General features: G+C 32.9%; 1 protein-coding gene across 2 annotated transcripts in view; it reads left to right on the forward strand.

Moving 5' to 3' along the window:
- LOC126968803 (organic cation transporter protein-like) overlaps positions 1-26,035 on the forward strand; it is a 46,313-nt gene that overhangs the window by 8,217 nt on the left and 12,061 nt on the right. Inside the window, exon 2 of one of the 2 annotated variants that reach the window (XM_050813916.1) lies at positions 5,239-5,449. In XM_050813916.1, coding sequence (XP_050669873.1) covers positions 5,239-5,449 — 211 coding nt within the window. Of the gene's footprint in view, positions 1-5,238; positions 5,450-26,035 lie in introns of those variants that run through there. The other variant, XM_050813917.1, reaches the window with a different exon arrangement.

The raw sequence follows: 26,035 nt of genomic DNA on the forward strand, positions 1-26,035 counted from the left end.
ATTATCTACGGATTGAGAATGGAGCGACCGCCCTCGGGCTATTGATAAATTTGATTGTACAATATCAATATTGAAATGCAATTTTATTAAAAAAATAAATCTTTAATTAGTGGTATATGACGTTCAATAATTGATTTAAAATACTATTATGAATAAAAATATTTAAATTTGAATGATAAGAGCTTTGTTGAACTTTAGTTTAGCATATTTTTACTAAAACAAAACTATGTTTTAAAAAAGTCTGTCTTCTTAAAAAATTTGTTTAATTAAAATTTATTTATGCATTACTCAATCTCACAGAAAAATACAAAGAAATATTAACAACTGGTACCTAACAACATAATATTACTAATTTGTTACTTTTTAGTAATTTAGCATTTTTAATGTAATCAAAACCAGACAGATATAAGAAGTACAACCAAAGAAGGTTTATAAGAAGTTTATGTATTCTATAAATATTATGCAAAAAAGACTTTTTCTTTTGTTTTACACTCCAATTATTATACACAAAACCTTAATTTATTATACACCTAATCGCTATATGTTGCAGTGAAAGCCGCTTAGTTAATTATTACACAGTTAATAATAATATTAAGTAATTATAAATGACAGTACTACGCAGACATGTATGCCTACGCAACAGTGCCAACACATCAGAACCTACAAGCTAACAATTCTACATTAATTTGTCTCTTTAATAACTAACAGCTTGTTCACTAATTCAGTAGGACATTTGATTACCTGCCTCATATCATATTCTGTGATGGTTCCGTGTTGTGCTTGATCAATAAGTGATGAGGAATTATTAATTCAATCAGTTTCATCACGTCCGCCTGTGTCAAGTGCAGCCTGTTGAGGGATTATATCTGAACTCCTGGTATTAACGGTACGCCCAATATAGCCGTGGTCAAACCTAGTTGCTTTAAAATATTCAAGCGGCTGCAAGGCAAATATTCGGTATCAACTTCTAACTTATTAAGTTTTTAAAATCAAGATAACAATTTCTATTTAAGTGCAGCTTTTACGCCGGAGTTAGGCACTGAACCAATCATAGTCATTTTACTCAAACGTTCTCAGTTTAAAAGAATAGCTCTATTATAAGGTATATTTTGTATCAAAATACTTTGCATTTTGTTGTGCTAAAACTAGAATAAATTATAACATCAAAATTATTTTTAAATGGCTCCGACATCTTTATATCAAATTAATTATTGACACACGTATGAACGAGTGTCAACTTTTTTTAACTATCCTAGTGATCCTGGTGCTACAAGGCGATAGTGTCACCGGTCCTTTATATAGTTTGCAAATATTCAAGTAAATAGTACGTCCTGCAGTGGTTGAAAATCACGTTACATAAATGGATACGTACAGATAATGTTAACAAACTAAATGCGATGTATTTATTGTGATAAATGTTATTGAACAAGCCTACTGTAGAGACGGCTATCACTTACAGCTGCTGTTGGACCGCTCACCGCACTATCACTCAACATCAAGAGTTCGGCTCGTATTGATGACGTCATCACCGCAACCGCAGCTATGTGACTACTTATATAGGACAGGGCTGCCAACCGTACTCTAAAGTAGAGTACTGTATTCTGCTCCTTTTTTATATGTTTACTATGTATAATCTATTCTACTAATACGAGAGGCTTTTAATAAATATGGAGAACGACCTGCAAATTCTTTGGTACCTAATAAAATTAGCTGGAAATGCTGAATATGGATATAATTTATAGTGAAGATAATTGGAGTATCTTTTGTTGTTGCAGAGATAAAGTTTATTGGATCGTGTTGTTTAAAGTGGACAAAGTTGCATAATAAGTATCTCCGCTTGAAAAATTTAAGTACAGAACAAGTTAATCTGAATTTACAAGATTATATTTAAGGGGCAAATGCTACACCGTACTAAACAGTTGCACGTTGAATTTAAACGTCAAAGAACATCCTCCATCGATAACCATAACTCTCATCGCCCAACAATGGTAGTGCCCAAAAAAAGTTGAAATAATTATTGTTTTAGTAGAATATCGTCATGTTATGGTATTATTAGTACAATAAATACTTTTACATCATAGATTTCGACTGATACTGAGCATATCAATTTACATGCACGCTTAGGGATGAAAAAAGTGTACTGTGTTCCCAGATTGCTTACCGATGCACAGAAACAAACGAGACTGAACCTGATCTATCGAGCTTCTTTGTAACTAATACAACAAAATATAGATAAAATTTGGAGAAGACCTCCATCTCAATCTAAGAAACTAAAGGCGAGTCGTTCGACCGGGAAGATCATAATTTCTCTTTACTGCGATAGTAAAGTTGATGAATATCTTGACCACAGAGGTACTGTTACTTGTTCTTTATATTATGCAAATAAAATATAAAAAAACTGCGTAACGAAATAAGTGAGAAATGGCAAGGAAAAAGAGGCAAAATACTCTTTTTATATAAACTACCTTTTTGGCACATGCCAGCGCAATATTACTTTCTCAGAGAAACATATATACGTGCTGATTCCCTTGGCATGAAAGTCAGTAGTTATTGATCGCATTACAGTCAGTCAGGTATTAAATATAATGTTAATGTGACAAGTTTGGAGGAAAAACAAATTAGGATTTAGATATAGGTACTGTTTTATTATTAATCTGTACTCTTGATTCACCCTCCCTGAAATGAGACATACTCTATTTCTTCCATAAAAAGTTAGCAAGCCTAATGTAGGGTAAGATTGGAAATTCAATTGACAACTTTCAGATTGTCAATAGAATTTCTACGCAAGTTTGTTGATTATTGTTAATCTAATTCTAAAGTTACATAAAAGGCTCGATTTTTGTATTTTTACTTGTAGAAAGACTCAAGGCCCAAAATCGTCTTTGGGTTCTTTTCTATTAAAAAATGTAAAGAATCGCTCATTTAAATATAATGTAAAAGTGCCTAAAAACTTGTAAAAGCGCTTTTTCTTAAATTTGAATACAAATAGTCGCCCCAAAATTCGTGCAGTAGATTTCATCCAATTTATGTATGTTATACAAATTCTGATATAGGCAAAATACACAAAAATAACTTTGTATAAGAATTGGACACTTGAAGATTCATATTTATTTGCTTAAAGAAACGGGCTAAAAGTAAAGTGTACACATACAAATAGGTCACGAGGATAAGGTTTTATTTGAATATTTGTCACGAATATCGTACACTATCGTATTGTCCCGTATTACATTTGGTCTGAGTTCCGTGCAATACGATTTTCAATTTCAAATGTCTCGTGGAGTGGAGCTACAATCGATATCTATTCTATTGTAACCAATGTGCTTGATACGAAAACAACTGACGTAGTACAATACGAATGACATCCTACATCATGTCGAGATCATCACGTTTTATTGTTATATTTTATAGGTTTTCGTATAACTGTCACGCGTTGCTACCGGGATAGAACCTTGTCTTATTAACTTTTACGAGACGTTAGAAGGCAGTTGTAAGCATAGACTTGAACGTAGTGGTTAAATTCACTTGGTAGACTTAAAATATACTAACATATAGGTTGAGCTTAAATCTAGTCAAACGTGGCTGACGTGACTAGTAACTGACTAACAACTTATCAATCAAAATCAGTTACAGTTTCGATAGATTCACTTTACTTTTATATCTTTCTGTATCTAAGTTAGAGATGTTCTTCTGTCTTTCACACTTTGTCTTACTATACGCTAATAATATATTAGATGTCTCTGGTCTGGACCAACCCTCTCTAAAGTCATCCTGTACACATATAATTGCACAAGGTTTACAAGTTTCTAAGTTTGTCTAAAACCATAAAACGACTTACTAATAAACAAATTGAGAATTATATTTTTAGTAGAATCGAATTACTACTACTATTATTAGTCCCTTGATATGAATCAATAACAGTTTTTTATAAGTAGATACATAGTATATATATTATATTATATATTTTGGTATTTCATCAACAAAGTAAGCATAATATGTATAAAAAAATGTGTCATTTGGTGAAGAGGTAATGAAGAACACAACAAATGGCCTCCGGAACATCAAACTGATAAATATTTCAGGACAAGCAAGACAATGCAAACCAAATATGAAGGGTTTTATTGAAAATGGTACAATCATGTAGAATTCCTGAGCATAGTTAATAATAAAACAATAATAAAAACCTAGCCATACTCGTAGCTTTAAAGTGCTATAGGTACATAGCAAAACTCGCTTTTTGAACAGGACATACTAAAATTTCGATGTGTAACTCGGATGCTCGGCTCAGTTGGTAAGATCGCTCTTCTTTCGGACGGAACCTGAGAGGGGCGGATTCGAGTCCTGCATCGTACATATAATATTTTGGTACAATACAAATTTGTAGATTGGTAAAGGACTTTAGCAGATTTGCAAATTTGAACAAACATACATTGGATGTAGTCCATTCGTCATGATCGTGAACGGCCGTTGTTTGTAGTTGTCGATGATGTAATCACGAACTCTGTCTTTGTTGGTAGGAAATAGAACTTAACATGACGTATTCCTTAAAATTTATATCCCATAATCCCTTTCTTATTTATATTTTGTGCAGGTTGGTGCAACTACCTTATATACTGCCCCTATATATTTCTGATAAATACTGTTAAATTTTAAGGCACAAGTTAGTTTCCAGATTCATAATACTCATACACAGATCCTTTGAATTAGAAGCCCAAATGCTTTCAGTATGTAGGAATCATAATCCAATTTAACATATCGGACGGGTAATTCGACATTATACCGATCTTCTATGGCATATTATAGGAAAGAACGATGCCCTCAAAAAAATCTCGCTTTTCTTCATTCCCGTATCTGTCCATTTATTCCATCCATTGTCCAGAAAGTAGTTGGCTTATAAAAGACCTTCGCTTTCTATGCAGCAAGTTCTCGTTGGTACTTTACAAACTAGTGAATAAAATCTCCTAAAAAAAGTTACTAAGTTAGGCGTTATTTTGCAGAAATCTAAATTTTATGAGTTTTCTTGTGTGTTAATTGTCACTAAAATTTGTCTTTAACCAATTCGACACTGTTTTGCCAGTACACGAGGAATCCTTATGAGATGTTGTCTCGCCCAATTCCTGAACGAGCTTTGTTTTACTTTGAGTCTCGTAAACTCATAACATTTGGATAAAATCTCCTTTATAGTATATTTTAATATGTTGACTGGCAATATTTCTATATTAATACTTTTCATTTTTACAGATGTAACGTATCGCAGTGTGAAGGATTAAACGATACGTCATGGCTCCAGTATGCCTTACCAAAAGAGAAGACTGAACTATCGAGATGTAAGAAGTTTGAATACAAGGAACACAATCATAGTGATATTTGTAGCAAAGACTCGTTCAATAGAGAGATCATCAGAGAGTGTGATTCGATTGTTTATTCTGATGAGGACTCAGTTGTTAAAGACGTAAGTAATATAGCAGGGATCATATAAACTAAATAAGAAGGGAATACAAATGATGTAAGTGCTAATTAATTGTGGGACGACTGTTGCAACACCCCGGTTATTGGCTGACTTGAAAACTAACTGTCCGATAACTTGCTTATATGAGGTCCCCATTGAAGTTTATAATCTAGTGCTATACCCAGAATAACAATATCTCGGGCCACCTCTATCTCATCTCATCTCACTTCACCTCATCTTTAGATAAGATATAACAAACCTTTCATTTTTTTTTTTGTTTTATTATTAAACCAATGGTAAAAAGACCACAGTTTACATTGTGAACAAATACTTGTTTACGTTTAACTTTAAAGATCAAAGAAGAGTCATCTGCAAATAGTACTATTTCATCATTTTTAGGTAAGGTAGATCGTTAGTTTAGATAAGAAACAGATATGGCTCTAATATTGAGGCCTTTGGCATCCCCATTCTCTGAAAAAAAAACTATTCCAAAATTTTTTTTATGTACTAAAAGGTAAAAGTAAGTATTGCGTATCACATACGAATAACAAACAGTGAGCAAAACAGTTCTCCTGAATATACTGAAATGAAAATTATAAGGCTACCTAAAAGTCAATCGAATTACTACGACAATATAATGTAGTTACAACATTTATTGTTATTTTTGGAATTGGTTTCCTCCCGCTGCGGCCCCGCTCTCGCCTCTCGCTTTGTGACGTCGCGCGTGCGACATAAGCACATCTCACCTGTAACTATCTGTGTAGTTACAAACCTACCTTGTCTAACACCGATTTGCGACTACCATCGAATATGATCCGCTACCACACCTACAGAACAGTACGTCCAACATTATGTACTTGTATAACGGTAATTTTGGAAATTGCCCCATGGTTTTATTATACCTTCAGTGGTAATATTTGGTAATACACATCTTGTCAAAATTAAGATAACTTTTATTATTAACATACTACAGCATAATACTTTGGGAATAATACACAATTTCTTATACGCACAGCAGCCATTTTATAATTCAGCAACATGGTTTTTTTTATTCCTTTTTTCAAGGCAAACAGCGCTACACTTTCTATCAAAATTTCAGGTGAATTACTGTTTCAGTTTATAAGATGTATCTCAGACAGACGCTGACAGACGGACAGTAATGTCTTATTAATAAAGTTTCGGTATGGCACTGGAAAATGTAAAAACCCGGCAAATCAAGGAAAAGCGGAAGACTGAATAACGATGCTAAAAAAGTAAAAAGCTCACGGATATTGAATCGAAGTTTAAATCTTATTTTAGAACTTATCAGGGCGATGAATTACTCGTATAATGTATAACAAAGATAGCCGTAACCGATGTTAGGACAGACGATGAGCCTACTTGGAGCTCGTCACGATAAGTAAATTATAACAGAATAATATATTCAACTCAAAACATACTACATACATAATATAAACACATCTAATCTAGGGTTAGCCGTGAACTATTTATAGATAACATTAGCATAAGATTACAAGTTGAAAACGGATATGAGCCAAGTGAACAACTATACCTTACTAGCTGTTGCCCGCGACGTCGTCCGCGTGGACGCTACATAGCAGCAAAAATAGTTCTAAGATATAAGAAAATATTCTTAATATTTAAAGTGTCAAATTTTAAAGTATTATGTAACGTAAATCCGAAAATTAGTATTTGTTAATAGACTAAACGGAGGACTCTACAAAGCGCAGGTCCGGCCACACATGGAGTATTGCTGTCATCTCTGGTCTGGCGCACCCCAGTATCAGCTCGATCCATTTGACCGCGTACAACGCAGAGCATCTCGAATTGTCGGGGACCCAGTGCTCTGTGAACGGCTGGAACACTTGGCGTTGCGTAGAGACATCGCTTCATTGTATGTCTTCATTTATCACGGGGAGTGTTCCGAAGAGCTGTTTCACCTGATTCCTACCTCCACTTCCCCCACCATATGGATGTGTGGCGGTCCTCCACTGTACGGTTTCCAAGGAGCTTTCTTCCACGTACTACAAAGCTATGGAATGAACTTTCTTGTGCGGTGTTTCTGGGATGATACGACATGAGTACCTTCATAAAAAGCGCGTACACCTTCCTTAAAGGCCGGCAACGCTGTTGTGATTCCTCTGGTGTTGCAAGAGAATGTGGGCGGCGGTGATCACTTAACACCTTTGTCCTCCTTTTCCATGAAAAAAAGGACAGTTTGTTCAAAACGTGACATTTGTCTTAATTAGAGAATTTTTATACCCACCATTACTTTAAACGAAAACCAAAAACCACGATTCGAATAATTTATACATATGAACCTTCCTCTTGAATGACTCTATCTGTTGCTGAAAATTGCATTAAAATACGTTGAATAGTTTATTTTATTTATTTATTGGAAAACAAACAGCTTAAGTTATGTTACACATTGAAACACATAATTTATATTACACAAGCCAATAAAGTTTCCACTTAAATATAAACAAAGTAGGAGTGAATATAATACAAAACATAATGATTTGATATACAATTAAACATAAGGCGAAAAAAGTACACAAAAATACAAATGAAACAAAATTGATCGGTTGGACATATTTTAAGGATGTTTAAGATATTCTTTAATTTTATTAGCTCGATAATATTAGTTCGATAGCTGCTATGAAAAATGTCTAAGTGACTATAATTATTATTATAAGTGTTGCATGCTCTTATAATAAAACAATTGCTAGTAAAATTAGTTCTACGAACAGGGATAAAGAATGTATCTATAGAACGTGTATAATGTTTTGGACAGTTAAGTTTAATGTTACTTAAAATACGATTGGAATCAATTAATTCATGTAATACTTTGAAAAGGAAAACTTGATCTCTGTATTCTCTACGCTGTTGTAAATAGGTAGTTTAATTGAGGAGTATTACAGCTTTGAAACTTACAATTTAATCTTTTAATAAATTTATATTGAACACTTTCATACAAATGATTTGAGTTTTCTTTAGTGTTAATTCCGCCAATAATTTATCTTTAAACACGCGGTTCTGTCTCGTGGCAGATTTTGGCGAGACAACACGTCCTGAGGATGCCTCGTGTAGAGTCGAAACACGTGTCAAATTGTTTAAAGACAAATATTGGCGGTATTAACACTAAAGAAAACTCGAATCATTTGTATAATTATGGATTTCCGCAAAGTAACGCCTACTTTAATAAATTTTCTTGAACACTTTCTATAGCATCTATATATTTTGTATAACGTGGGTTCCAAGCAGTCGAAACATATTCTAAATATGGTCTGACATAAGCATTATATAATAGATTAAAAGTATGAATATTTTTGAAGTCATTTCCCTGTCTGAATATAAAACAAGCATTTTATAAGCTTTTGCTGTCAAATTGTCTATATGTTTTTTAAATAAGAGAGCCGAATCTAGCGTTATCCCAAGGTCTTTTATTTCTGACACCCTTTTAAGGGGTTTATTGTTTATTTTATATTTGAATAAAATTGGCATTTTTTTCCTCGAAAATGTTATCGTACAACAATTGTCAACATTGAGGTCAAATCAAGTCATTAACGGAACAATAGTTTCCTAACTCAATTAAATCGCTTTGTAGTTCAAAACAGTCCTGTTTTTCTTTTATTTTTTTAAATACTTTGTGTGTCATCCGCATAAAGTTAAATATTAGAATTTTGAAAAGATTGCAAAACATCATTAATAAATATGTTAAATAACAATGGTCCAAGGTGAGAGCCCTGAGGAAAGCCAGATCTAACAGGGACAAAACTAGAAATAAATACTTTACAGCTACCGCTTGTGTTCTGTTACGGAGATACGACTCCAACCATCTTAGAAGGTCTCCTTGAATAGCCTTCTGTACTTAATTATATACTTACCTACTTGTTAATAACCAACCTATAATTTTTCCGAATAGAATAAAAATAAGGAGGAATCGCTATGTTTGCAAGTAGCCTGTCTGCAGTGTACGGGGAAAACAAACGGACGGACATAGGAAGTAACTGCGTCGGATTAATAACACATTGATCGATCAGTGTACGCACACTACGATCTACTCGTACTTACTTATTGGGCATCTACTCAGGGCCGAGAGCGCGAATAAGACAGCGGCGCCATCTACACCCCGCTTAGCTATTTACTGGTGGCTCTATAAATGCTGAAGACAATCTGACTAGGACAAAATAATGTGGCAACTAGTGCGGTGTCAGAACAAACAATTACCTAATTCTTTTATATAATTAGGTGTTGGAACATTTGTTTTGTTTATCTAAAACTATTTTATAAATCTCCATGATTCTCATTTCTAATTTTGTAAGTCTATGTAATATGTTTTACTTAGGTCTAATTTGCCTCGACACAACACTAAAAGACTGAACACTATTTTTGAACTTTACTTCACGGCTTTTGGACCCATCAGCAAATGTATCGTACTCTCACTACTTATGTACCATACTTGCACTAATACGTATCTCGTATTTCAACACGTTTTACAAGACAATTTATATTTATATATAACTACTTGTTAATTATTATTCTATTTCTATATGTTATAAAATATTTATCTGTTTCATATAAATCACTCCGACATAATTGGTGCCATAGTGTAGCGCCATCTATTGATTCATAAGGGAAACTTGTCTTAACAGTATTTTTGACAGTCCGTATTCCAGAAGGTGTCTAGATACTATGGAGGGTAGAGTCAAGGAGAATCATCTCATATGGGAGATAAGTTGAAAAAGTGTCCAGCTTATGCTGTAAATAAAAGTTCAAAAAGCTTCCACAATGGCGGAAAAATAATGTAGTAAATATTATAACTTTAAAGAATTAGGGTGATGTTATATTTGGCGCTTCTTTTAAGATACAGCCTGATGTTAATGTATCTTAAATTTTATGGAACGCCTTTGAATAGTATAAATTGTGTCTACCTGGATTTCATTGTTTAAGGCATACAATACTTCATCTTCATCATCCGTCTAGCGTTTATTTACAAATCCATGTTTCTGTGGAATAATTAGTGGTCATAATAGATGAAATAAAGTGTGATAGATTAGTTTTCGAATAATTTTGGGATGACCGATATCTTTGAAATCCCACTATAGCTTTTAATATTATGTCTGTCACCACTTTTAAAAATGGGGACAATTAAAGATATTAACCATATTGATGGTAAACAACCTGATTGTAAAGATTTCCTAAAGAGTATATCTAAACGAATTGAAAGGAGAATGCCGGAAAATGGGCTATATTGCTCACTATCATATGTCTGAACCAAGTATGCAAACAAAATTTTCTTTTAAATTATAATATTCATATATTAATTTAAGTCAGATGCGAACAGGTGTTTAAAAGCTATATGAATAGAATGTAATTTATCGTTTCGAAACAAGCGGAACTGCCATATTAGGACGGAAACGTCACTGTCACTTAAACACTAACCAGTATATTATGAACTCCCTTTTAAAAGGGAAAAGCAAGGATAACTACATATTATAGGAAATAAAACCGAAACAACCCTAACTTTTTCCACACCACTGGTTAAATATTATATTATATATATAGTATAATATTAATATGATTTTATCAAATCATATTAATATTTTCCATTTGCCGAATATTAAAAAACTGCACTATAATTAAAAATAACATCAGTAATCATAGAAACATAATATAATATGGATAGGTAGCGATATCATTTTTACTGGTAGGTTTGGTATGTCAATTAGATCTACACTACGTGTTTCTTCAACTTATTTTCGTAGCTGCGTAAAAGCAAAGTATGCTTCGCCGAACAACAGAGTATTTTCACTACCACTACATACACAACAGACTATACATGTATTGTGAAGTTTGATCTTTTCACGCGTAGATGATTTTGAAGAAAATATAAAACATACCATCTAGGTCGTTAAAAAAATCCTAAGTGCTTAAAAGCTTTTCATTTAACATTATTATAATACTATAATTTCAATTAAACCGTGGACTCATAACACTAATAATTATTGACACGATTCTATTAGGTTACCCGATGCCACTGTTGAAACTAAGGTAAACCAAAATCACAAAAAAACACTGGTTGAAATGTCATGATGACAGGTTTTGTCTATATCTGTATGTTTTGTCATAATGACACGACGTACAGCAATCAGTGTACCCCCACCCATAGTTACTCCTAGACGCTTGTAATCACGATCATTTCGGTATACACTATATCGCGAGTCAAAAAATTCTTCATTGAAAAATCCTTCTGACAACCATGTTTCGCTCAAACAAACTATATCATAATTCATATTCAAAAGATTCAAATAAAATTGTTTTGTTATGGTGCGTAATCCCCTAACGTTTTGGTAAAATATATTTAGAGCCATACTAAGTTAGAAGAAGCATTAAGAAATAGTAATCATGAGTAATAATTCGATCCAAAATTTGTAAAAGCAGTTTCCTACAAAACACGTTTAAAAACATACACCACAACATTGTATAGCTATAAATAAAAGCACTTATAATAAATATTAAAATAACTAGCTTATAGAAACATTCCCTCGTAGAACCAACCACATTATAAAGCTTGCAAAAACAGCAACTACAATTAAATCTATAATATCTATAAATTACTTTTAAAAGTCATTAATACTAAAGCAAAGACAAACATCATACATGTTCAGTATGGTAGCACTCATGTAATTTTCTTTAAACATTCACTAGAACTTACAAGATCTAAATTCTAAACGAACAGATAGCTGAAGCGACTTCGTTTCATACTATTTAAAGATAATTTATATTATTATGGGCAACTCATCGTAGACATGTTGTTATTAGTTGAGTTATTATCTATACTAAGTTATTTGATTAACCCTTCTGGTGTGACTGATAATTACTGCTTGCATCATCTTCTATAACAATAATAAAGCCTTTAATTATTTTCTATTTGTTTTTACAATGTTGTGTAAAAATGTTAGTAAGATTAGTGTACAATCATAATATGGTTTATTAGTTTATGTTAGTTAGTACGTACTTATTATGGTAGTCATATTAATAATTTTCAAATGGGCCGTAGCTGGTAAAAGCCTTCTCCATTCGTTTCCATAGCTTCCTATTTTTCGTCAATCTCTATTATTTCATTATGTGCGGTCCGCCCACGTTTCTTGCTTTCTCTTGTAAGTCCCTTAGATGTTGTGGAAATAAATACAGAAACTCTATATTTACCTATAGCTCGACGATTTTACCAAAATAGTTAAATAATTTACACAAAGTTATATTTCATAATAGACGTTTGGAATTGAGTATGTTAGAAAAGTAACATTGTAAAACACTTTAAACTAGCATGCCGCAGTCGCTCGTCGTACCGTTTCGCTGCGACGTATATTTGAGCGAAGCGAGGTAAACTAAGTCTGTGTACAAAGACAAAGCAAAGTTAATCCAAACAAAAACAATAAAAAGAATCTTTTGGTATTTGGCGCCATATTTAAACATAAGGAATTAGCGCCTTATTTGGTCACATGAGAAACTTGTGCTGATTTGCAAATTTAATAACTAAGAACCTGGCAGTTTGATCAACATTTTAAGCAAATCAGGCAAACGCGAGACGTTTTGTATCTAACATTGCACATGAGAAATCTGTCAAAAATTTAATAATTGAATCAAGGCGAAATTCAAAATTCTGTCTCGACAATAACCTAGAAAATTTTGAAATCGGTTCAGAAATAGCTGAGAAACAATTTAACACAGAAATCAATTGGAGTCACCCGGTGGGAGCTCCGCTCAGCTTTGCTCAATAAATAAAGTATCTAATAATGCGGAAGGTTTATTAAGGTATTTGATTTTATTAAAGTAAATTAATAGGAAAGAATAGTTCACGACGACAGACTAGTGAAGGCATCATAAATAGCGTCGCTCACGAGATACTCCTTTCCTCGCTTTCAAAATCGGATGTGACATCACTTATTGAAAGTCAAAAACTACCACCCATTCCAAAATTAATGCCTCAGACCTGAGAAGAATGGGCGCAACAAACTCAGCGGGCTTTTTTTTCATCGAATAAATATGTTTACAAAGTAATATTGTACAATTAAACTTATTATTTAATAGCCTCCGCGGTCACTCTATTCCCAATCTGTGGTATCATTAAGAAAGTCATTTATGTTATAGTAACCGTTACCACACAAACGTTTTTTAACAATTCTTTTGAATAACGTTATACTTTTGTTTTGAACATTTTCTGGGATCTTGTTGTAAAAGCATATACATCGCCCCACAAAAGACTTACTAACTCGACTTAGCCGAGTAGTAGGCATCATAAGTTTATGTCTGTTCCTGGTGTTAACATTATGGTTATGACAGTTTCTGGCAAATTCACTTATGCGCCTATGAACATACATTAAATTATCAAGAATATATTGAGAAGCAACAGTAAAGATGTTAATTTCTTTAAATTTTGCTCTCAATGATTCTTTAGGACCTAGGTTATAAATAGCGCGAATAGCCCTCTTCTGCAGCACAAATATTGTATTAATATCGGCAGCGTTGCCCCATAGCAATATACCATAGGACATAATACTATGGAAATAACTAAAGTACACTAGTCGCGCCGTATCTATGTCAGTTAATTGTCTAATCTTTTTAACCGCGTATGCTGCAGAAGTAAGTCTATTCGCCAATCTTTCAATATGGGGGCCCCATTGTAATTTGGAATCTAGAGTTATGCCAAGAAATATAGCAGATTCCACCGGTTCTATCACCTCTCCGTTTAACAAAACATTTGCATTTGCATTTTTGACATTTGGTACGGTAAATTTAATGCATTTAGTTTTCTTGCTATTTAACAATAGGTTATTAGCGCTAAACCAGTACACGATGTCAGATAAAATATCGTTCACTTCGTCATACATAGCTTGGTTTCTTTTCACTTTGAAAATCAGTGAAGTGTCGTCCGCAAACAATACTACCTTATGTTTTTTCTCTATAAGATTAGGAAGACCATTTATATAGATAAGGAAGAGCAATGGTCCAAGAATAGAGCCTTGTGGTACCCCCATAATGAGAAGAGTCCCAGGAGATCTCTTGCCATTCACGTCGACCCTCTGAAGTCTATTGTTTAGATATGAAGTCAGAAGATCGAGCGCAGTTCCTTTTATGCCATAGTGGTATAGCTTCCTGACCAGCGTTGAATGCTGAACACAATCAAAAGCCTTAGATAAATCACAGAAGATGCCAAGTGCATTCTGCGATTCCTCCCAGGCATCGAAAATATTCTTGATTAGCTCAACACCTGCATCCGTTGTTGAACGTCCCCTAGTAAAGCCAAATTGTTTCAAATGAAGTAACTTATGAGAGTTAAAGTAAGCATTTGGCTTAAAATTATTTTTTCAAAAATTTTACTAAGGGTCGGCAAAACCGACACAGGACGATAGTTATTCGGGTCAGAAGAGCAACCCGACTTAAATATTGGTGTAATTTTACTATGTTTCAGAAGGTCAGGACGCCACGACTAATACAATTATTAAAGACTATTGCAAGATATGGTGCTATGACATCAATTATTGAACTTATTATTTTAACAGAAATGCCCCATATATCAGCAGTTTTTTTCATGTCGAGAGACTTAAAAGTTTTAATTATTTCTCCAGGGCTAACAAAACTAAAATTGAAAGTTTGTTGGCATTCTTTAACATTTTCCAGAAGAAGTGACTCAGCAACACTGGTGGAGGAGACAAGAGTGTTTGTGATAGAAACTGGAATGTCAGAAAAAAAATTCTCAACAGTAGAAGCAACTTCCTGCTGAGATTGAATTATAGTATTGTTTATTGATAAATTCTATTCAATGTTGCGGTCTTTCACTCTTCCAGACTCCCAGTTAATCACATTCCGAGTCATCTTTATTTTATTCGGTGCATTTTTAATTATCTGTCTGATATGCATAGACTTTGCAATAGAACAAACACTTTTAAATAATTTAGAGTATTTTTTAACATACTCGATAAAAAATGTACCATAATTATATAAAAATCTCTCACTATATAGTTCATATAGCCTTTGTCTGCTCCTATGAATGCCAGCTGTTGCCCAATCATTAAATGACAAGAGACCACCTGATTGACTGTCTTTGAAGTAAATATAGAAGTAAACTCTGTTTTAATTATTTTTAAATTGCATATCATACATTTCATTAGGATTTATATTATATTTCAATGAATCCAAATTTGAGAGTTTAACTGACACATTACCTGTATATTTCTCCATTCGCCTATTATTCACAGGAACAAACGTAAACTTTTTAATTTTATTACATTTATTGACCTCAACATTAAAAGAGGCTAACTGGCCAAAGTGGTCTGAACTCAGTTTGTTTATTATTGCCTGAGAAATGGGTTTATAATTTGAGAATATGTTATCAATACAGCTTTTGGAGGTGCCGGTTACTCTAGGTTCTAAGAAAATATTGGTTAAATCATATGATTTGAACAAAGATCTGAATCTAATACTGGTGGTGGATTTTTCTAATAAATTAATATTAAAATCACCACATATCATGATATACTTCTTCGACTTACATAATTTTAGTAAAACCTCCTCCAATACACTTTCAAATAATTCATATACTGCATCTGGGGGTCTGTATATACTGACAACAATGGCGTGATCAAGCTCTGCACAGGCTATTTCAATGGTACGTTCAACAGAGAGGCCTACAATATCTTCACGTTCTTTGAATTTAAATAATTTACTTACAAGTATAAGAGAACCGCCATGTGTAGCCTTTTCTCTGCAAAACTCACTTGCCACCTGATAACCACTGAAGTTAAAGATGAGCTCATATTTTCTGAGCCAGTGCTCTGTTAAACATAAAATATGTATATCTTTATGATCCATAAATAACTCCAGTGCAAGTTCTTTACCAAATAATCTTTGCATGTTTTGGTGCATCAGGTTTGCAATTTTACAATTATTACTTATTCTAGTACATGATAAATTACTTGTTTTTACACTGCTAGAGGAGTCCCCTATTGTCTTATTGTTAAATTTTTGGAAAATATTCCAAATCTTTACTTAAATTAGTACACTGCTCAATAGAAGCAGTGGTTATTAAATTAATACTCTGCTCAATAAAAGCAGTGGTTATTAAATTATTACTCCGCTCAATAGAAGCGGAGTCCAAAAAGTTATCACACTGCTCAATAGAAGCAGTGCTTATCAACTTACAACTAACCTGCTCAAAAGAAGCAGGAGACGGGATTGCCAAATAGTTGGCTGTGTTATAAAATAAATAATATGATAGTGATTTTTCTATCTGTCTTTTATAATAATTAGATAGGTGTAACCTATCAGATGTCAATATTTTTTTTTATGGAATAGGAGGACAAACGACCGTACCTGTTGTTTAGTGATCACCGCCGCCCACAATCTCTTGCAACACCAGAGGAATCACAGGAGCGTTGCCGGCCTTTAAGGAAGGTGTATGTCTAATATTACATTTTTTATAATTAATTATATTATTTATGTCTATTATCTGTATTTTACTAGATAATTTATTATCATTACATGTCAAATAATTAGAATGAGACAGTAGGGTTAACATATTGTTCAAATTATATCTAATTTTGTTTTCCTGAGGCAAATCAGGCATGTATGGAAATGTGAATAATATAAGATTTTCTATTTTTAAGGTATTTAAGTCACTGTACAGTTTTTGTAATTTTTTTTTATCTAAATTACCTCTTCTCCCAATCATTACAATAACAGAAGTATTAGAGCAGTGAGTATTACTAATAATTCGTTTAATAATTTGATAACAAGTTGCCCCTGGCATGCAAATATTTGTTACTGACTGCCCGTTACTTATTTTATGAAAAATCAACCCCATATTTCTTCCCAGATCATCGCTGTAGATCTTTATATGTTTCTTATGGGAAGAAAGTATTTGTGCATGTTGATTTTCAATACCAGGAGAAGTGGGAGCCCCGACAGACTGAGAAATTGAATTTATGTCACTTTTTTTTGCCCGAAGGGCCCGGAGAAAACTGACAGTTGCAATTATACATTTTAGTTATTGAATTAAAACACTCTGTGTTATAGGTGCTTAACTCAATCAATTCATTTGAGAAATCTCATATTGTTGAGACACATGATCTAGATTTTTTGTAATGTTAATAGCTCAGACTGAAGAGAGCTCACACTTTCCTTATAATCTCTTCTAATATTTTCCAATTCTATACAGAGTTCTTCAGTTTGTTATTTCAGCTGATTTCTTTCCCAGTATAGTTTAGAAAATTTTGCACATGAGACTTTGTTTTTGTTTACAATGTTATTGTTTTTTCCAATGAATTTTTGTAATCTAACATACTTCTTAAATTTAATTTTACTTAAATGAGCTGGGTGGAAAGCCACAGTGCCTACACTAACATTAGTTGATTTATAATTGGATATTTGGTCTTGGGAGACCAAATCTGAGGCTCTTCCAACCAACTCATTAAATAGGCACTGGGTTTGAGAAGCCTTGGAACCTTCATCTGATGTTTTAAGAGAGTTTATAACTTCCTCAGCTTCATATAGCTGGGATTTTAATTTTACTACCAGATCTAAGGTTTCCTCGTATTCTACTCTATACTGCTCAAACCCATTGACCATTGCACGCAGGTGTTTATTTTCTTCTCATAACTTTGAGTTTTCAATGTGCAATTGACATAAATCTGATTTTAAATTTTTATTTTTATTTATAATGTCTATAATCTCAATTTCACTGTCGTCCCTTTCTTTAAGCAGCTGTTCGTATTGTCCCTTGTACTTTCTTAGCTCCAAGAGGGTTAGTTGGAGCTGTTCCTCAGTTTGGCGGGCTTTGATTCCACGGGTCATCATTTTTATAACAGCTGACGGATCACGGGAGACGCACAAAAACTAAAGTTATTTAAAGTAACACACAATAACACTTGTTTATATATACACTGAGTTTTAATAATTTATTTTATTTAAATTGAACAAAAATTTATGATAGATTAAATACTTTAACAATTAAATTTATTAAAATTAATTGGGAGAAGTTCAATTTCGAACTATGCCTTAGGGTTACAATTTATAATAACTATACTAGCTGACCCAGCTAACGTATAGCCATATAAAGTAATAAGAAAAATTCAATAATTAAAATTACTGGGGTATATAAGATAGATGACGACCGATTCTCATATCGTACATAAAATGTATCTTACTACAATAATTATAATATTCCATTGACATATTGCATATTATATTATTATGAATTGAAATTGAAAAGAATAATTTATTTATTTATTTATTTATTGGTTCCCATACAACATACATGTATTAATAATTACAAAATAACGCTAGTATAAGTAAATCATTATTAACATATACGTCAATTAAATGGAAACACTTATGATAGTAACACGTGATATTTAACTTAAATAAATGAAGAGTTATATAAAACAATAAATAATTTTATGTTACTATCATGACTTAGGAAAATGCATGTAACTTGTTAACTGAGATAAAATAAACATAAATTTAAAACACACAAACTAAAATTATATCCTACATACTATAAGTATAACATACAATAAAGCGAAACTGATACATATTTCAAAAAACATAAATATGAAGCACATAAAGATAAGCTAAGGCTCTAACAGGCGCAGAGTGTCTAAAACTAGGCGTCGAAAACTGCAGAGACTATTAGAAAAAATATCAATACAGTTATTGATATTTGCTAAGTCATTATATGAACGAGATAATCTATTAACTGGTGCATTATGTGATGTCCACAAGCGAGAAGTTGGAACAAAGAAAGTCCTTACATTTCTAGTCCTACAAGGATTACAGTATAGTGAAAACCTGGACAACAGTTTAGTATGAATATGATGATTTACAACTTTATACATGTATATTAGATCAATTAATTTACGGCGCATTTCAAGTGAGTCTAGATTAAAATATTTTAATCTAGCTTCATAACTATGCAGTGATTTTCTAAGTTTGAAACGGTTACACAAAATTCTCAAAAAACGTTTCTGAACATTTTCCACGGTATCAATGTGGTTTTTATAAAAAGGTGACCATGCTACTGAACCATATTCTAAAATACTACGAACCAGAGATTTATATAATATTACAACACTATGTTGGCATTTGAAAGGTTTTGAAATGCGTAAGATAAAACCTAGCATCCGATTTGCTCTTTCAGCAGTACTATCAATGTGTTCAATGAATGATAGTTTTTTATCAACAATGACACCTAAATCTCTAGTAAATTCTTTATGACTTAAAAGTGAATTCGAAATGTGATAGGAAAAATTTACGCTATTTATCTTATTAGTGAATGTGGCAACATGACATTTGTCAACATTTAGTTTCATTAAATTATTATGGCACCAAGTACTGAGAGCAGAAAGGTCACGCTGTAGATTGAAACAGTCATCAATGTTTTCAATTTTTCTGTATAGTTTAAGATCATCTGCATAAAACAGATATCTACTATTGCAAGTAAAACATGATGAGACATCATTAATGAACAAAGCAAACAATAAAGGACCGAGATGAGACCCTTGAGGTACTCCAGATGGAACCAAAATGGCGTCAGAAAAAAATCCGTTGATAGCTACAATTTGTGTGCGATTTTTAATATATGACGTGATCCAACGCATTAAATCACCATGTATACCACATTCCATTAGCTTTATAAGTAAGAGCTCGTGGTTGACCTTATCAAACGCTTTTTGAAAGTCTGTATATATGACATCTACTTGTCCCTTGTCATCGATGGTCTCAAATAGATAGTCAATATATTCAGTTATGTTAGATGTTGTTGATTTACATGATACAAATCCGTGTTGTTCAGGAATCAGCATAGGTTTAATAAAGTTGTAAATATGTCTATATATAACGCGTTCAAATATTTTCGCAAAGCAATTAAGTATAAAAATAGGTCTGTAGTTACGAGCATCTGTCTTTTCACCAGATTTGTGAACAGGAATTACATGAGCAATTTTCCACTTTTTAGGAAAAGCTCCAGATGCTAGGGATTTATTAAAAATAATAGAAAGGGGTGCAGAAAGTTCAACATGACATAATTTAACGAAATGTGACGAATAATACAATAATCGCGATACAAAACTAGGTGTTGATCGTAGGTGGGTGAAAATTTGAAGGGGTATGTATCTTTCAATGCTGAATCATAATAAAATAAAAATAAAATGTCAAAAAAAATAAAAAACTATATATATTTAGGGGTGGGTCATAATAAAATACCCTTAACGTACGTAGCGGTATTCGTCAGATTGCTTTCGGACCGTGCTTTTACGGGTACGGAATTACGGATCGGATTCGGATCGAACGTAGTGCGAAAGCACTCTCACTCACAAAGATAGAAGGATGTACTCTTTGTCTAAGTTATCGATCGTGATAGAGGATGGATCGACATATAATGGTTAGGTTCGGAAATTTAATTTGTGACAAAACTTAAGATTTATCAATCTATATAAAAATAATATGATATATAGTTAACAACTGTAGCTAATCTACCAACAATAGTTAGCTAGAATTATGTTTATTTTTACCTCCTGAGAAAGTTAAAAAGATATAAAAAAAAATTAACAAAAAAACAACCGACTTCAAAAACACTATTCCAAAACAATAGATATAATATGCACAAAAAAGTATTAAAATAATTGCGTATTTTTATACAATCTAATTAATAAATCTAATTCTAGTTACGATTATTGTTATTTTTGGAATCGGTGTCCTTCCGCCGCGACCCGCTCTCGCCTCTCGCCTCCTCACGACTCAAGCACATCTCACCTATAACTATGTATGTGTAACAAACCTATCATGGATGACACCAACTCCATAAAAAACATACCGACGAATTGAGAACCTTCTCCTTTTTTTAAGTCGGTTAAATCTATATAAAGATATTAAACTATTCTTTCAATTTTATTTCTGAACGACGGGGGACACATCAAAGGAAAAGTAAAATTGTTGATTTTATTTAATTCCGAGCATTTTCATATATTTTAATCATCTTTAGCATTTCTTTTTTTTACAGTATCATATAAATATTTTTATTTCAAATTATTTACATAGGACTTAATAATTAATAACGCTATTTATATAAATATTAATAAAATAAACTTAAATAAATTAAAATAAACTTAAATAATTTAATATAAATCTTTTAAGCCTTCTCTGGACTTCCACAAATAATTCAAGACCTAAATGAATCAAATCTGTCCAGCCGTTCTCAAGTTTTAGCGAGACTAACGAACAGCAATTCATTTATATATATAACTAGCTGACCCGTCAGACGTTGTTCTGTTTATAATAAATAAAATAATGTTTTTATATGAATTTGTCAATAATATATCATAACATCAAAAATTACTTCGTAAAATATGCACCCTGTTGTCGTAATGAAATTGTTTCATAGCAGAACTGTCAAACCGTGCGTCAATAAATTCTCTTATAGAAATTATGTATGGACACATCAAAGGAAAAACAAATTTCTTGCTTTTATTTAATTTAGCAGCATTTTCCTATTTATTCACCTTTTAAACCTTCCCTGAACTTCCACAATTAATTTAAGACCAAAATTAGCCAAATCGGTCCAGCCGTTCCCGAGTTTTAGCGAGACTAACGAACAGATATATATAGATACATATATTTATATACACGGTGAAACTTAATGGGTTTACTATTCTTTTAACCAGACATTCCTTAGGTCATCTCTAATGACTATGTGAAGTCAGAAATGAATTAGCATTATTTTTATTACAATATTTAAAGTGCTAAGTTTTCGCAAAAACTATGATTCCCGCAACCCTTATCAGCTGCTTTTTTGAACTCTCTTTGACCTAAAACAGATGAAAAACGTAGATGTGACATAATATCAGATAATAGTAAAATGCCTACTATTCATTGCAGCTGTGAAGCAATTTCTGTTCTCATTTTGCCATGAAGACAAAGTTATTTTGTGTGTGCATTTGCTTTAGCTGACATTGAAAATACTTCTAAATTTGTGTTTACTGTATTACCCAATGAAGATAGTTAATTCTAATCTAATTATAACTATGTTATGTTAGTATTTTCTTTGATTTCCGCCAGTGTTACACATTTAAATAAAACACGTTTAAAAGATAAAAAGGCGTGTAATTGTAACTGTGATTTTACATTTTGTATTTATTTATCTTTTAAACCTAACCGATCTTTTCAACCTAACATAGGTTAAAAAGATCGGCCTGTCTGCGTTAATACTCTTTGAAATTTGCTTTGAATCACGATATTTACTGCTTTGTGTGTATGTAAATGTGAGAAAGACATTATCCAATCACAATCACGCAAATTCTGTCGGCATGCACTAAAGGAAACCGCTTCTAAAGGCACCCTACACACTACACAATTTTTAATTCAAATTTATTTTATTATGTTCGAAATTAAATGAGTTCACATTTTTGATAACTTATAACGTAAGTACTTCAATGTAGGATTATTTGAAGTTTTCTTCAAGTGACATTGATAATAATTCCAATTATGAAATTGTAGATTATGGGTACCACAACGGCACCTTTTTCTGCCCTGAAGCAAAAATGTGTAAGCATTATTGTGGTTTGGTCTGACTGGCACTGTAGCTGGTGTTATTACTGGGCAAATGAGATTTAACATCTTAATTCAAAAATGTTTTATCCAATAAAAATAATTCTAATAGGCTCCTATTAAGAAATTGTTCTTCACGGATTTTTTTATCAAATATGGATAACTTTGACCATCCTCGTATTAATAATAGGTACGTAGGTATTCCATTCCCAGGCCGGGTAAAAAACCCGCGATGAAATGGTGCAGTTATTGAGTTTTTCTTAAGAAATTTCTCACTAGCAGCCTATAGTTCAGAAATGTAGAGGGTCGCCCCCTATTACATGGGAATTAAACATAGTGAAACGTGGGTGGAAAAAAAATACAATTCTAACCCTACCCGAATACAGACGTGAAACTGTGTAATGTTATGTGATTTCTTATTTTGTTTATTTGTTTCCCAATAACAGGAAGTAAAAAATGAATGAATAAATACATAGACACAAGCCACGTTTCATGTAGTGTGCTAAGTATGTGCTGTACTCCTTTATCATAGATCCAAATTCAATGGATATTTACCAAAAGAAATAATTTTATAATTTGGATTTTAGTTATCTTCCTGCAGTCGTGTTTGTCAGTTCGTAGCGTGGACGTTTGATTGCAGTGATTTCGTGTGATAATTATGGCAGATTATGGGAACAATGAATATTACGACATGGTATTATGGCGTATGTATGGGTGCGTGCGATGAGGTTGGTGCATAGGCTCCACTCAACTGGATCGTTTTGTAGTTCTGACCGTGGTGGAAGACAGAGGAGTAATCCTTCGCTTGGTCATGTGTATGCATGAAGTACCTGGGCTGTTTTGAAGATACTAGTGATAAAATAACCGGGTAAAACATAATCAACATGACGTGATGTAGTATTTTCTGTGTATTTATTGTGTAACTCCAGGTGTATTTAAAAGCTGCTCAAGATACAAATAAAAAGAATGGTACTTAACTACGCTTTGTTTATGTTTAAGTCCGTAGGTAGGTAACCTCATTCAGTTTACAAACAACGGCCCCACCTAAAAATGGCGGTCTCTTTAAAAGTTAGGGTTGTCTAAGAAAAGAAATTGAAAAATAATATTTTTATTTCGTAGGGAAGCTTTCTTTTTTTTTTTACTTATTTATTAAAACTTAAGCATCACCATACTATTGTTATACCCTTTCTGGTTCACGCAGTAGATATAATATCATATTGACACACTTACACAATTAATTAAAATTATTTCGCCCCAAACTAGGCAAAGACTGTGCTATGGGTTGCGAGACAACGAAATATTTAATACAATATATTTACTTAAACATACATTTAAATACATATAAACATCCATGACTCGGACACAAACATCAATATTCATCATATAAATGTTTGTGTCCACGGCGCAGACTGAAACAATACCATCTAAGTTTCATAAACACAAACCGATGATCTGGAATAGGTTGAATGAGGGCGACGACCGATCGTCGTGGAGATCTTTTGGGGGAGGTCTTTGTCCAGCATTGGACGTATTACTGATGAAGTAATGATTTGATGAAATATAAAACAGTCGAAAGAGTTAATAAGATTAGAAGACTGCCGTGAAGCAGGATTGTGTTTCTGTATGACGGGCGCCGTAGCTAGTGAAATTACTGGGCAAATGATACTTAACGTCTTATGTTTCAAGGTGATGAGTACAGTTGTAGTGCTGCTAAGAATTTTTGGGTTTTTCAAGAATACTGGACGGCACTGCATTATAATGGACAGGGCGATGATACGCCCTGCCATAATTGATATTACCATCACCTGAACGTCCTGTTCGTCTCGTCCCTTATAAAAAAATTCGAATTATAATGTAAAATTGATAAGCTAATTGAAAACAAATAAACTCAAACAGAGAAGATATTATCCTAAAATGATTATGATCTCCTATAATGACAGTACGTGAGAATTAAGATCCACCACAAACAACGTGCCCATAACACTCTGTAGTGACTCGTAATTTAATTGAACAATGATTAGATGATAGCCGGTAGAGTCGTGGAAGACGCGTGCTGATATGATATCTATGTAGTGGTCTTAGTATTCACACGATAGATAAAATGAGTCGACGTCTAAAATAAACCAGTTTGAAACGTATCGCACCATGCGGCGACCCACATTCTTAACTACGTTACACAATTGAAATCCATCTAATATTGACAATCATGTTACAAGTTCATCGTATTTCGTGGATTTAAACATGTTATCATTTGTTTGCTTTTTTTATTTTTCTATAATTTTTTTGACACACTTATACACAAATTATCTCGCCCCAAACTAGGCAAAGCCTGTGCTATAGGGTGCGTGACATGTAAATATTTAATACAATATACTTACTTAAACATACATAAATATATATACATATATACATCGATGACTCGGAAACAAACATCAATATTCAGATGTTTGTGTCCACCGCGCAGACACAAACAACACAATTTAAGTTTCATAAACACAAACCGATGATCTGGAATAGGTTGAATGAGGGCGAGGACCGATCGTCGTGGAGATCTTTGCGGGAGGTCTTTGTAGTAATGATTTGATGAAATATAAAACAATCGAAAGCTTCAAGTACATTGTACAGTGGACGATAGACGGTGCCTTATATGAGTTATTGGAGTGAGCATGTCAGATTTGTACTGACCCGTATTCTACCATATTCCAAGCATTCTTTTCCAACGCCACATCTCGAGAGCATCTATCCGCTTCTTCTCACCTTTCCATATGTATTAATGTCAGCTTGTATCGATGAGACTATTTTATATTAAGTAAGTGACTAATTAAGTAATATACAAGACTATATATATATACAAGACTATATCGGAACACGGGCTTATAATAATATATAATCAACCTAAATGAAACTCCTAAAGCCGTACTAAAATTACATCGTTCACCCAAAAAAAAACAATTTAACAAAAAAACAACCGACTTCAAAAACACT

This window comes from Leptidea sinapis, chromosome 16 (genome assembly GCF_905404315.1).
Source record: "Leptidea sinapis chromosome 16, ilLepSina1.1, whole genome shotgun sequence".
Taxonomy (NCBI): domain Eukaryota; kingdom Metazoa; phylum Arthropoda; class Insecta; order Lepidoptera; family Pieridae; genus Leptidea; species Leptidea sinapis.